The sequence below is a fragment of the Alligator sinensis genome, unplaced genomic scaffold, assembly GCF_000455745.1.
Source record: "Alligator sinensis unplaced genomic scaffold, ASM45574v1 scaffold66_1, whole genome shotgun sequence".
Taxonomy (NCBI): domain Eukaryota; kingdom Metazoa; phylum Chordata; order Crocodylia; family Alligatoridae; genus Alligator; species Alligator sinensis.
The window spans coordinates 995,398-1,010,203 of NW_005842484.1; the positions used below are offsets into that span (position 1 = coordinate 995,398).

Here is a 14,806-nt window from a genome sequence, read left to right on the forward strand (position 1 = left end):
CAGAAAACCCATATATTGTTCTCCTGAGCATGGACACCGAGGACAACGTCAGCACTATTCAGTTCCTGAAGCTATGTTTTCTTAAGGAACCCAATCCAGACAAACCAGGACTCCATGGATGGCCAGATCCAGATATGATCTCTGTAGCTTGGCTGACCTCCAACTGCATGATTACACCTTCAAATTGCGCACAAGTTGCCACTTTGTCTGGGCTGAACAGGCTCTCAATACTGTTAACTCTTTTCTCCTAAACACAGCCTAAAACCACTAGCTCTTCCACAAGAATAAGTTTGCCATCAACTGTTTCCTGACGGAGCATCTTGACCACCACAGGTCCAGAGAAGCAGCCCCTCTCAAAAGAACAGGTTACAGTAAGAAAGATTTTTCTACAACTCCTATCTACCCATTTGCATCTTCATCTGATTCCATCATACCATTTTGGCCCCAGCTGTCCCATCTGCTGGCCTACTGTGCTCTTAACTTTCTCCTTTTGTCTCTAAATGCTCTATTGCCCTGGATTGCTTCTCCACTCTCCTTAGCCTTACCTCATTTATCACCATGCACCTTCACTCTAGTGTTTCCTCATCTTACTTGCTCCTTCCTTGTCCTTGCCATGCCCATGCCTTCATCCCATCATACTCTCCTCCACGTCCACTTTTGCTCTTCTTGCCCTCATGCACATATACTGTGTTTTTAAAAATTCTCCCTTCTGATGTCTTTTTCCAGTCCATGCCAGTGTGGGCTTCACACGGGATTTTAAACTGAACTGAATGTAGAGACTAAAATCATGACAATGCTTGGCATAGTTTTAAGCTCAAAACTGAGCTCAAATTTATTCCTAATGTTTGTGGATCTGAGCCTTTCACTTGAAGTCCCAGAAACTGCATTCAGTGACACTGCTCATTTGTGTTGCAGGACAATGCTTCTCAGTAAATTTTTAGTCTATCATACTTGTAGCTACAATTTCATGATAAAGTTAGGGGGGAAGAGTTGATATTATAAGAGCATTGAGAAAAATTGACATCCAAAATGTCTACTTCTATAATGAACTAATCAACATTTCCTCAGGAGCAAGAGGTATTAGGCACAAGAAACTTTTAAGGCTGTTATGTTTATGTTGCATTATACTTTTGTGTTCTGAAAGCTATTTTTTTGCAAACTACAAACCAATTAAAATAAAGTGGCAGTAAGGTGGGAAAAGGAGGCAAAGGAATGTTCTTGGTTTGACAGTACTATTATCAAACATATTAAGGGAAGCCTAATGAATATAAGGAAATAACTAAGACTGAACTCTCCTTTCTGTGCATCTCTAGAAGTATTTCAGATCATGAAAAACCTGTGTGCTGCAATATATGGGCTCAAAGGGAATGCCAGAGTCTGATTTTTTTTTTTAATGATAGTTTTGAAAAGTAACGAGTAAAAAAGGTGAACCTATACATTTTGCTCGAAACAGCCAATCCTGATAGAAGAGAACAGCCACCCCATGTAAATATGCTGTACGGCAACTTTCTGAGGAAGACTGTTCGCTTAGTTATGAACCCCACAGAACCGAAATGTACAAGAGACCCTTTGATAGCACTGGTGGTACTAAAGCTCCAAAACCAGCACTCTCATTAGTTCCCCACTCTCTTTTTTAAATATAAAAAGAAGTCTCACCTTGCTTTGAGTTGACGTCTGAAGGCATGTGCGAAGGGTGTGACCCTGGGGAAAAGTGCTCGTCGCTGTAGGTGATAAGTGGGGTGAGAGGGTGAACCGCATGGGAAGGCTGCACCACTGGCACCTTGTTTGACTGCAAGAGAAAAAGGCAAGCACTAGTAATGATGCCCATGCATCATGTTCATCATTATACAAAAAAGCCACTCAAGAGTACATACAAATAAGGGAACAAGTTATAAAGAAACAATGTGTCAGCCCTTTGTCCCCAAACACACAAGACAAGGACTCTCACCTGCTTTAACACAGAGGGTTTCAGTGGGGGAGGGATAAGGAGTGGCAAGCGGTAAGACTTGCAGTGGCAGCCTCAAGACTGCCGAGGTAGATATAGAGCAGGTGCTGAACTAACAGCCAGGAAGTGGGTATGGTTAGGAAAAGAAACAGTCATGAGAGAACAGAGCTGCATCAGTTGTTCTTGAGAGGTACAAGAGGCCATATGTCAGCTGGAGTAGCTTTAAAGAGGAGCAAGCTAGCAGGAGACAAAGAAAGAGGCTAAGCAGTCCATGTGGGACCAAAATAGGCAACTGCCAACAAGTGTGCCACCATCAGATGGCAGCTGGGCTGACAAGTGCACAAACCTTTAAATGGAGGACAGCAAAAGCAAAGCTTTAGAGTTCAGCAATTACTGTCTGCATTTCTTTGGCTCTTACCAAAGACAGCTGAATTGGTTTCACTTTTGTTTGCAGCAATTTTCTAGTATTCATGCATTTGTACAACGTTACGACATTAATACATACCCCCTCGCCCAAGCAATTCGAGAACTTAAGGGTGCCTATAGACATGCTTGCTAGCTTTTTAATTAGAATGTGTGCACCCCCACAGCCATTTAGGGTTGCTTTAACTAAAGCTTGTTGAATGAGCTTTAGTTAAAGCACCCCCTCGGCCATTTTGAAACATCGGGGTGCTTAATACAAGTGATGGTGAGCTGTTTTAATTAGAGCGGCTATCTGGGAACCACTCTAATTAAAATGCCTTTGATTTGATTTCTGCTCCACCATGCAGCGGCTGTGGCCTTTACTATTCAGGTAGCTGAGGGAATCAGTTGACTTAATTAATGGCTCATTGTTGTTTATTGATGGTCTCTTTTTAAAATGGTCTTGATGTTCAACTAATCAAGCTAACATTTCTTAGGGCAATTTTGCGGTCTCCTATTTGCTCCTGGTCTCCTATTTCACAGCTCTGGAGACTATTTAGCTTTTTTCAGAATCACAGATCCAGACATGAAGCAGCAGCTAGGGTATGCCTTTAGTTAAACAGGAAAGGGAGGGAAAGTGAGCAGAGCATCAGGCTCTGTCCCTGCCCTATGCAGCCATAACTTTTTTCCAAAGTCTTTTTTTCTTCATTTTGCTTTTTAAAAACCAAGGTGTACATTATATTTGAGGGTGCTCTGTCTGTAAAAAAGTATGGTAAGTAGTTGTCCATGCCCATTTAACAAATTAGATCTATTATGATTAAAACATACTATCTTAGGAGTCATGTAACGCCAGACCATGTTACTCAGAATCCTAGTTCACGTCGTGCTAACAACAGAAAGTTGCTAAACGTGTTTGGAAGAATTAGTGCTATATTAGCATTCTCTCAACTGGGTAGCATAAGACAATACTTATATAAAGGAAAACCACATTTGTATATGATGTTTTCTACAAATTAAGTACAACTTTAAAAGGAAAGCGTTCAGCCGGTACATTCAGGAGTGCCCTGAGGCTAAAGGAATAGCAGTTATCAAAGTAATTCTCCTCACAGCCCAACATTAACTCCAAATCCAAAAAGCTAGAAGACAACTGCTTTGCACAGACAGTCAGGGCCATTTACATATTAACACTTCTCTACATTTTATCATAATTTTTCTTTTCCCATAGCAGGACTAGCTGCAGTCATAATCCCAGCATGTAATAGGCACAGTATTACTCCTCATTTCTACCCCACCATTCTGTGGGCTGCCCCTCAGCAAAAATAATTATGCCACAAACAGAGGCTTCTAATAAAAATGGAAAGGGCATTCAGACAAAAATGCTGATAAAGCTCAGCAAGGACAGACTGTCAACTATTAGGAATTAGAGAAGAAAAAAAAATTAAGAACCCACTGAAATTAATTTTGTTTGAATCTCAATACTCAAATCCTGTCACAATAACAGATTTTAGGACAATATTTAAAGTATAAATCAAGGGTTTCTTTTGACATCTAAAACTAGAAGGGTTATTAAATAGACAACTCAATTTATTAAGTCTGATAGCAGTACATGGGTGAAATAGGGGCGGGAAAGAGGAGCAAATGGGAACCAGTGCAGCATTTTTGCTTTCCTTGTTTTCAGAGCACCACCTTAAGGAACTTGCATTAGCAGGCAGTATCTTCTTAAATGTCTGACCTATCCCTCCAGTCATATAGCTCAGAATCTGGTGCCATGAATTTTTGCTAAATTATGCTATCCTTGCTCGCCTCTTAATTTTACGGTTTTCAACACAGATTTGCTTTCCTGTGGGAAAGAGATAAGAACCTGAGGATTTTAATTTAAGCTTTGGCCTTGTCTTATATTTTGCAAGATGGAGAGAGAAAGCAGCACTAGTAGGTGTTTTAAAGCCAACAAGCATTAGGTCCATTTTGTGACCAAATAATAAAAGAAATATGAATTTTCAATAATATGTATAAGGTGAGTTATTAAGGGTGATAGCTCAGGCTCCGTTCAATTTTCCTGTTCGTATAAATTCAATAAAATAGATGCTAACAAATTTCAAATTTAAAAATCATGCCTTATTCTTTAGCTATGAGATGTTGGTTGACACTCCATTCAGCAGTTGCTTTAATCTATAATAAATCAGTGTATTAGATGAACACATCTACAGGCTGACTTATTTGGGGGAAGCGGGAAAACATATCAGCTAAACAGCATTAATTCCTCAAAATTTAGTAATTAACACTCTGTACTATATTCAAGATATAATTAGCCTGCAGATTCTTTAATATCAGTTACCCATGAATTCGGGTTTTTTTTTTTAATTACCCATTCTTACTTCTAGTTAGTCATTCTCCCTGCCCTCTAGCTCCTCAATATCCTAGTAATTTTTCTCTTGATGTTTTAGTTCATGCACTCTCCACCCTATAGACTTAAGGTGATCCAATATACCTGTCCCATGCTGCTCTTACCCTCCTCGTGAGAGTTTTTTTCCTAATATCCAACCTAAACTTCCTCTGCTGCAACTTGAAACCATTGCTCCTTGTTCTGTCATCTGTCACAAACGAGAACCAGTCCAACTCCATCCTCTTTCAAACCACACTACAGGTAGTTGAAGGCTGCTATCAAATCCCCGCCTCTGTCTTCTCTTCTCCCTACTAAATAAGCCCAGTTCCCTTAGCCTCTCTGCAGAAGTCATGTCCCCCAGCCCCCAAACCATTTTTGTTACCCTCTGCTGGACTCTCTCCAACTTGTCCACATCCTTTCTGTACTGGGAGGCCCAAAACTGGACACACTACTCCAGATGTGGTCTCACCAGTGCTGAATAGAGGGGAAGAATCACTTCCTTCCATCTGCTGGCAATGCTTCTACCAGTGCAGCCCAAGGATGCTGTTAGCCTTCTTTGCAACAAGGGCACATTGTTGGCTCCTATTCAGCTTATTGTTCACTGTAACCCCAGGTCCTTTTCTGCAGACCCGGCCCCTTTTCTGCAGAGCTGCTCCAGCCAGTCATTCCTCAGCCTGTAGCGGTACATGGGATTCTTCCATCCTAAACGCAGGACTTTGCACTTGTCCTTACTAAACCTTCTTTTGGTCCAATCCTCCAGTTTGTCTAGGTCTCTAACCATGCTGTGAAGGGCTGGGGGGATAGCCTCTCCTGCCCAGGAGAGGAGTGGGCTCTCTGCAGGAGAAAGCACTATCTGCAGCGTGTTCTACTTTTTATAAAAAGCTGTGTATAATGCACCAAATGCCCTGATGGAAGATATGTAGGAGAGACCAGACAACAACTGCGCACCAGAATGAATGCACACCGGAAATCCATCAAAGACAGAAACACCCAATTACCGGTGGGGGCACATTTCTCACAGGAAGGCCACTCTCTCTCCAATCTCTCAGTCCTGATCCTCAAGGGAAATTTACACAACACATCCCAGAGACGAGCCTATGAGCTCCATTTCATCAACCTGCTGGATAGTAGAGATCAGGGACTAAACATAGACATTGGATTTTTGATACATTATAATCTGCCTGGCAACTGACTCCCCAGCCCAGCCCAGCCCAGCCCCTGGCTTGTTTACTTTTCATTCCATCCAGGAAGAGCACACACCAACTGCTGCAGCTTCCTTAGCCTGACGAAGGGTTTTTGAACCCGAAAGCATGCTTAATAACTATTCTCCAACCATTTGGGTTGGTCTAATAAAAGATACCAAATTCACCCAAGGAACCTTGTCTGTGTATAAACTAGAGTATTAAAGACCAGTTCTGTACTTGCCCATTCACCTCCCTTAGGTGAATTTCATGGGTTCTACCATAGATGGGTACTTGTGGACTGAATATTTTCCAGAAGCGTGGCTGCCCAAGTTACATATAAGAATCTTAACCCATGATCCTAAAGAAGACAGTCATCATACTCTGCTTACGTTGCGGTGTGGGGTGAGAAGTGGGGAGGAGGGAAAACATGGTACCTCTTCATTCGGAGGGACCGAATAAATTCTAGTACTAAAAAGCTGTCACATCTTTGGTTCTTGGTTTCAAAGACAGGAATTTAAATCCAACACAGCTAACATCATCCCTCCCAAGAAAGGGCTGGAATATCAGGAGGTAAAACTATTTTTTTCCAGTTCATCTCATGTTTATTATGAGCATTTTCCATTCTGAAGAACGTACATATAGCGTATGCCTCTTCCCCAGCAGGCTTTCAGTGGAAGCAGATTTTTTCTGAGGGCCATCTCTCCTTGTCAAATGCCTGAGGGAAGGCAAGGGCTACAGACAACTGTCCTCCTCTGGTTGAGTCAAGCAGATTCACAGAGTTGTTGCTTCTGCTGTGCCCTCAGAGAGGAGGAGAACGTACTTGAAAGTTAAACCTTGCTATCAACCTCTGGTACTTGACCAATACAAGCTGAATATGTACCCTTAGCAGCACCTGGTATGAGTGGCATCAGCTGCAAGAGTTGAAAAGTATGCCTGCAGAATAGATGGGCCTTAGTTTATAAGCCCAGGCCCTTCATTGGAGCTTTTACTGCTCAACACTTCAGCAGCTCCCAAACTTTACTCCCAGCCTTTGATCCTGATGTCTTGCTCCTGCCTTGCCCCTTACCTTGGGCCTCAGTGCCTTGCTCCCACTAACACCATCATGTGGTCTAGACTCCCCAGCTCCTGACCTCTGACCTGGAGAAGACTTGGGCATTGCTATGTACTAGGAACATAACTGGGATTCCCTGGTTCTGACCCATTGTGCAGTTTCAGGCCCTGATCTGGATTCCCTGTAGACACAGATACTGGTTTAACTCTGGGTTCCTCAAGACTCTTTATGCCCCAATCCTTACACTAATAATCAGAGGAACAACAATGTTTTCCTCCTTCTGAAGAAAGCTATTGGCAACTCAGTTCATTCAAGTTGGATTCATAGCATGTCATCAATGAGTACAGTATTGCAATTGTTCGAGGTTAACCCTGCACATGCTGGAAAACTTGCATCATTTATTTGTCTCTTGGGGCTATTTTTCAGAACCGTTATTCTTCCTGTATAATGTAACAAAAGCCAAGTTGGAGGGAAGGCAAAAAAACTCACTTTCCCTCAAGTCCTAACCAAGAGAAACTAATGACTTTTGGGGGAATGGGTTGACTTTCAACTATATTCCAGAATAATGCGTGTTCACTACAATACAGATGCTTTACTGACAGGGGAGAAAGAAAACCTATGAGCCTTTTCCCAGGTACTTTATAACGTAATATAATTACTTTCTTTTAGTAGGGATTGAGATATTCCAATAAACCTGAATCTAGGGATTATCAGCCTCGGTAAACACACTACAAATTCTATGCAACATGGATTGTGCCTTCCTAAATTTTGTTCAATATAAAGTCAATGTTTACACAATTAAAAATAGCTATTGCTACTACACGCAAGTTTGAGAGCTTCAGACTTTTCACTGACGTGATGCGACTTCTATCTCAAAGTATGTATAAACTTGGGGCCTTCTATAAACCCTTATTATTTGATAAATTCCATTGAAGACAGTAGGACTATTTGCTTGATTATAGACCATTTTGTGGGAAGTGGTCACAGGACTGTGCTTTTCATGTATTTTTGTACAGGAATTACATTTCATCCACCATTAAAATGAAATGTGTGAGTACACTGTGGTAACTAAGTAGTTCAGAGAAATACCAGAAAATAATCTGGATGCAATTTTTATTAAAAGACTAATAATACACACACACGCACACAAAATATAAATAATGGTGCCTTACCCCATGTTGCATATATAGAAGTTTTTATATTGATATTTAGTTATATATACTGCTTTTCTCAGTGCTATAATAGCTAATTTAAGCTTCTTCAAACATGGAAAGTTAACCTACGTATCTGTTCTGTATGTTATTTTATTTGTACCTACAAACATTACATGTGCTCTATACAAAGGAAGGATCAGGCCACAGCAACTGAAAGAAAAAAGTTCCCTTCCAACTGGTTCTAAGTGGAGCACTACATACATAATGTACTCTTAATGCACAGAGAACTGAAATGCATGAAGGGTACTCCCTCCCACAGGGTGACCAAGCAAAGCAAATGTATCAGAAAAAGGCAGAGGTTCACAGGTTTGTGAACCTAAAAGCCCTGTTATGCTTTAAAGCACCTTGTCACATGGATGTCATAACCTATTATGAACATTAAAGGTTAACTGCAAAGAAATTCTCAAGCCTGTTAACCTGAATGTGTGCCAATTATGCCCCAAATGACCATGCTCAAATGGGCATTCACACATGAACAAGTGAGAACTAGCCTCACATTTCTTTTTAGGTTACACAGTCATGTCATGGCTCCATTTCAGTTGCACGCCCACAGATGACAAAAATCCTCCGGAGCACAGTGGGTCTTGGGCACAGCGTGTGATTTTTAAAGACTCTTTTGGCAACATTCATGCCCATGAAAGGAGAAGATACCAAACTCTTTCTGACCCACTGCCATGTTTCATGCAAGTTTTTCCACTACTTGTGATCACACAGGTGATACGTTATCATCTGTTGTTAGCGTAGCATTAATAGATTCCTAGACACTTTAGAAGCAGTTAAGATAAGGTGCCTGCTCTAAAGAGCTCACAGGCTAGAGAGTGTGTCAAAACAGAGCAGGCTGGCACAACTAGATTAAAAGAAAAAAAAAAACAGTTTAGTTTAACTACATATGTGCCAAATGTCTCTTATCCTGGGCATTCAGACATTGATAAAGTTGCTATTCACCTTTAAGACCGACTTGAAAATACTTGGATATAGCGACATCGTCCCCTGCCTTTCCCCCAACAAATATAAGCCAAAAAATGAATAAGAAAATCTAGTCCCAAAAGCAGTCATTTTTAGTTGGATCTTTCCTATATCCAAATTGGAAGCCTCACCTTCTGAGTTTATGAATAAAGCAAAAAAGCCTTTTAGGGTCAAGAAAAAAAACTCCCACAGGTTTCCTGCCTGGCAGCCATTTCTTTCAGAAACGTTGAAGACTTTGTGTCCACTAGACTTTTTTGGGAAAAGCTCCCACTCTGGCATTACTGCAGCTATGCTATTGGAAAAGAGACTGCCCTCTAGTCATTTCCATGGGACACTTTGGGTTAGGACAGGTCTTTCAGAATACATTTATCCTGATCAAAGGTCAATATTCTCTGAAGTTACTAGTGATTACAAGTGTCCACATTTAGTTTTCTGGTGTCCAAATTAAAGAATTTTTTAGGACTTTTTCACATACCATTGAAAAAGTGCCCCAAATTGGATACTCAAAATAGTCACTTTTGGAAAATCCTGGCTCTTATCTTTTTTTTTTTTAAGAATTAAGTTGTATTCAAGAATCCTCATCCAAAGGAGGCATTCAGCTCAATTTAATTTTTAGCCAAGTAAACCTTGGATGCAACAAGGCACTATTTAAGATTGAAATAAAATCTAACTCCTAACAGTTTTCCCTCTACTTTTTAAATATCTATGAAGAAAGACAACTAGCTGCAGTTTCTGTGATAGGATACTTTACAGCTGCTGGTTATGTGCAACAAGTGTACAACACTATAAAAAGCCCAAGACTAAGCCATTGCAAAAATATTTGTTGGTTAACACTAGCGACAAGTCAAGCTGTTTTGGAAACACCCATTGAGCTGAATGGAGCCATTTGTTCCACTGAGTGCTGAGATATTAATGAACTTTCAAAAGGCTCTTAGATCCACAAGGAGTTAACAGTTGGACAAGGGACTTCTTAGAAAGACATATAGTGTGTGAAATTCAAAACACCACTAGCATAAGTAGAAAATACTGTGAAAATAAGTAAACAGACACCCTTATTGAACATGAGTATAGTTCATGCTCTTATTCCCATTTTTTTCCACAGGGATTAAATATGAATATACAGGCCCAGAAAAGTAGATGTGTATCAAACTGTGTTACCAGCTTGATTCATGAATCAAACTGTGCCCAAAACAACCATAGATAAATAGCTAGATGGCTCCAAAGCTTCATTCCTACCCTCTCCCCAGAAGTCTGCTTGCAGTCTACAGGGACCTTAATCCCAATCTTTGTCTGAAACCATTCCAGAAGAGAGACTCCTCAAAGCTTTTCATTTGACATGATCCAGGCTGACCTGCCCCATGACCTGATCTCAGCTATACAAGTTTCTGATGTGCAACCGTCAGTAATTACTCTGACTAGTTCCCTGCCAGCCAGCTAAAATAGCTGAGTCTCTAGCCACTGGCCAAAGGCAACAGCATCACACAAACTCTAGATACAAGACTCAGCAAGTCAGAAGCATAAAAATGATTTAAGAGCAAGATGGCCCTTTCCAGGAAAAAGAAATCCCAAGTGTAGTTATTCCACTTCCCTTTATTTCTGTTAACTTTGCAGGCCAGTATTACAGTGCTATGTGCACTCTGTGTGTGTCATTCTAGGGCTAGTAGTGTGGAAAATGCATTGTTTAATAAGACCATTGTAATGACATGCTACATTTAAAGAACACACATATTAACCTTTTTATTTTATTTTTTAATAGCCTACCTTCTCAAACCAGTCCTGTTGGAACATCTCACATTGTTCTACTTCCTCTGCTCCATCCCACAACACGGGAACACACTCTATTCTCTCTCTTTCACACTAGGCATTTTTATGCAATTCATACTTAAATCTTAACAGTATAGGTAAAGCTCCCATTCTTCGAACTACTAGTGTATATGAAATAAAGGCAATTTCAGAGGGGCTAAAACACAGGGGAGTGCAAGTCTTCCACAGCCTGAGAAATAAACCCATCTCCTCCTAGCCAACTAGCCCACCAGGCTACAGAGTCAGTCTCCTTGTCTGCCATGAGATTCGCTAACTGAAAGAGGGCAGAGCCAAAAACTGTAACCACTTGGAGATAAGGAGCTGCCTAATTTTGTGGATGCTGAGGCTTAAGCTAAATCATCAGATCTCACTTTGGGAGTCAAAAAAGCACAGTCATGTAGAAATACTGCTGAATTTTGTTATTTTCTTTTTGAGGGGGAGGGGACCCTTCCTCTGAATGCAGTACTGGCCATTTAAAGCAGGATACCTAACAAATGAGAAAAATGAGAGAATGGGCATGGCAAATCCATTGCTCTTATGCAGAAAGAAGTGTGTCAGTACAATAATCCTATCGGTGAAGAGGGACCAACAACTCATTTTGTAAATTAAGTGATGCGTTCACTGGCACCTCCGCATGGACCTTCATTCAACACACTAACAGCGTAGAAATTGGCCATTTTTTCTATTGAGAGACAGAATAGGAGATGCAATAACTTGTGACACCTAAAAGGCATACGAAGGAGGAAACGTTGGGATATTAGTACAAGATGGAAGTGAACTAAAAATCTCTATCATCATTGCAGAAAGTTCTTTGTGTTGGCTGGGGCAAAGAAAAAAACAGCTAACAATTGTTTAAAGGAGACTGCCTGTCTTTTATAGCTGCCCTCCATCTCCAATGTTTAAGGACAACCATGTAGCACTTGGCCATAGCTGCAACACAGAGATCTTCAGCCAGTCAGGTGTTTTCTTTATTAGTTACCCAATGGATGAAGTGGATTGAGACTGAGGGCAGCAGGGTGGGAGCCTGAGCATGCAGCCTGCCCCCACCCTGTGCACAGATCTAGGGGGGCATGGGTCCCCACTTCCCCCCTGGAAGTGTGCACAGCAGCAGCAAGCTGGCCCCATCCCCCAGATGAGCCACCTGCGGCCCCATCCTGCTCCCTGCCAGGGCCCTGAGGCCCTGGGCCCCATGACTGCCAAGTTGGGCAGCAACCCCAGCCCACCCCAACTCCCTCCCTCCCTCCCTGTGGGGGCCTCAATCACTCCAGGTACATGCACACATGGCACCCCCTGCCTGACCACCCTCCTCCCGCTTTCCCCAGCCCCTTGTAGGCTGGAACCCTGCCAGCCTGCAGAGAGCTCTTTGCAAAACTGCGAAATCACAGGTTTCTCCATTAAAATGAGAAATCCATGGTTTCATCTGGTAAAAGGGGGAAAACCCCTGGTTTTCTCCATTTTTCCATAGGAAGCAGAAAACCCAGATCCCTGCTCACAAGTAGTGTAGAAAGGCCAACAGGCAAAAGGACAGCAAAACGATGGGTCTGCAAAGAATGCTACTAGGTAGCTTACATAAGCATGGTCAGGTATTTTATCAGTCAGACTAGTGACTTTGCAAAGCTCAGAGCAGGGGCACAAAAACCAGCTTACAAATAAAGCATGTGAAGCACAAAACCATTGATGAAGTAATGAGACTGAGATGGAAGGCAATATATAACCTCTGAGGAGGAGGAAGAACAAGCTAGACAGAAAAAACAAAGTAGTTCTGCTGGAGGCCTGTATAGTTAACAGCATAATCAGAGCAGGACAGCAAGCACAAGAGAATTGTGAATGTGAACATCAGTTGATAAAGGGTTGGATAAGCATCACATAGGTAGACCTTTATTTAGAGTAGCTATTAATTGGTTGTGATTGTATGTTAGTGAGAAACATCACAAAGATGACACTACAGAAGGGTTTTTAAAGGGTTTGTGCCCTCTTAAAAATAGCATAGTAAAGAATTTCAAGTTAAGTTAAAAAGTCTGATCTTGACTACTTTTGTTGGAGGATCTCTTGAAAATCTCAGATATTTATTTCATTGTAAAAAGCCTGAAGTATTGAGTCTTTGACAGGAACTTGCTTCATTTCAAGTATCCATTAAATGATTAACCCACACCAAGTTTTTCTTAGACAGCTTAAGACACTCTTGCCATCCCAGCCTTTGGTTTCTTAAAACTTTATAGTTTATTTGTTCTCCAGTCAGTCTAAGTTTCTAGTGTAAAAAACAAACAAAAAAACCCACCCCAAAAAGTTCAACAAACTTGCCAGGACTTCAAACTAAAGAGAGCAAGCCCACTCCCAATTACAGGTCTCAAACAAAATACTACCAGTTTACATGTTACACAATCCAATAATTTATCAAAACCAGTGCTGCTTCATCAGGAGAATCCTGACTGGTTGACTGCACTGTTAAGTGCCTAATATTCAAGACATCCCTTGGCTAGAAACAGTAGCATACCTAAAAAGGACTGAATGGGGCATCAGCCCCACATGCCAACTTGGAGTGGGTGGGGGGAGATGCAAAAATAGCAGCACCCACTGTGCTGCTGGCCCAGCCACTGCCAGTGGAAGCCCATCTGCAGCAGCTGCCAGGGCACAGAACTGCCCAGTTACTCTTCTGGTTAGAAATGTCTCATACTTTCAGTGAAAACCATAATCGCTCATTAAAAATAATGTAGACATCTAGACATCTCGCTGTCATTTTTCAGATCTACTAACAAGAAACTCCTTGGAGGTTATCAATTCCCAATCAATGCTCTACAATTTGACTACTGAATAAACCTGGACTTGTTAAATAATTGTTTTCTGTGACGAATTATTTTGTCCAACAGAAAAAGAAACAAAGAAACAAAATCCCAACACCATCCCCCTCCACCCCCCCCCCATCATACATTTCAAGAACATCAGGATGGCAAAAATCAAGCATTCAAAATTCTTACCCTGTCTAACTTTCCTGTGAAACCTTGCAACAGACCCTGTGTACAAATTCATTATGACAAAACCTTTAATTAAGTGATTGCATACTTCCTCCTCCTGAGAACCAGTGGATTGCATGGGTGCTTCAATTCTGGCATTTCCTAACTTGTTGAGCTCAGGACTTTGCAGTTTGGTAAACGCAAAAAAAAAAAGACAAGGCGAAAACGGAATCAAAGATAATTCATTACTGTTCTGACTCTCTGGCTGGGCTTGTTTATAGAGAACAAAACAGAACACTTCAGTAGTAGCAGTCTCATCCTCCATGAAATAGAGCCACCAAATCTGCCAACACTTGGCAAGTGGGTTTCCACAATTTTTTTGCTGATGGAGAAATGCAGAGGCTGTTGCTAGGTTCAGTTCTAGGGGCTGAACAGGAACTCATTCTAGGAGGTTTTAAGACCCTTTTGTCTTTCCCCCACTTCCAAACTTGCCATCCCCACTCTGCTCCTATCAAATTGCTCCTTCTCCCCCACCTCGATTCTATCTATTGGCAGATTTCTTCAATTGGAAGTGATTTGGCTTGACTACACTCTATCAATCACACTTTGTCCAAAGCCTTGTAACCTTCATTGTCCTAGAGTAACAGCCATCTAGATGATTTGTTAACTACGGTTTTTAACGTAGCTGGGCTTTGGTCCGTTAACTGCTCTATATATTAGAGCCAATGCCTTAAGCTAATCTAGAAAATGAACTACATCCTTTCATACTGCTTCAGAATCATTTTCCAGTCTGGAGGTATTTGTTAAAGTGAGGCTAGATAAATGCATTATATAGTGAAGCAAAATTCAGGTACCTTGAATACTAGGATGGGACACCAATCACTCTGTGCTTACATGAAGATACCAC

General features: G+C 41.3%; 1 protein-coding gene across 1 annotated transcript in view; it reads right to left on the minus strand.

Moving 5' to 3' along the window:
- Positions 1-14,806, minus strand: part of LEF1 (lymphoid enhancer binding factor 1) — a gene marked incomplete at its 5' end in the record, with an annotated part of 106,663 nt that overhangs the window by 32,705 nt on the left and 59,152 nt on the right. The window contains one exon of the mRNA XM_025212777.1: positions 1,657-1,789. Within this exon, the coding sequence (XP_025068562.1) occupies positions 1,657-1,789 (133 nt within the window). The remainder of the gene's footprint in view (positions 1-1,656; positions 1,790-14,806) is intronic.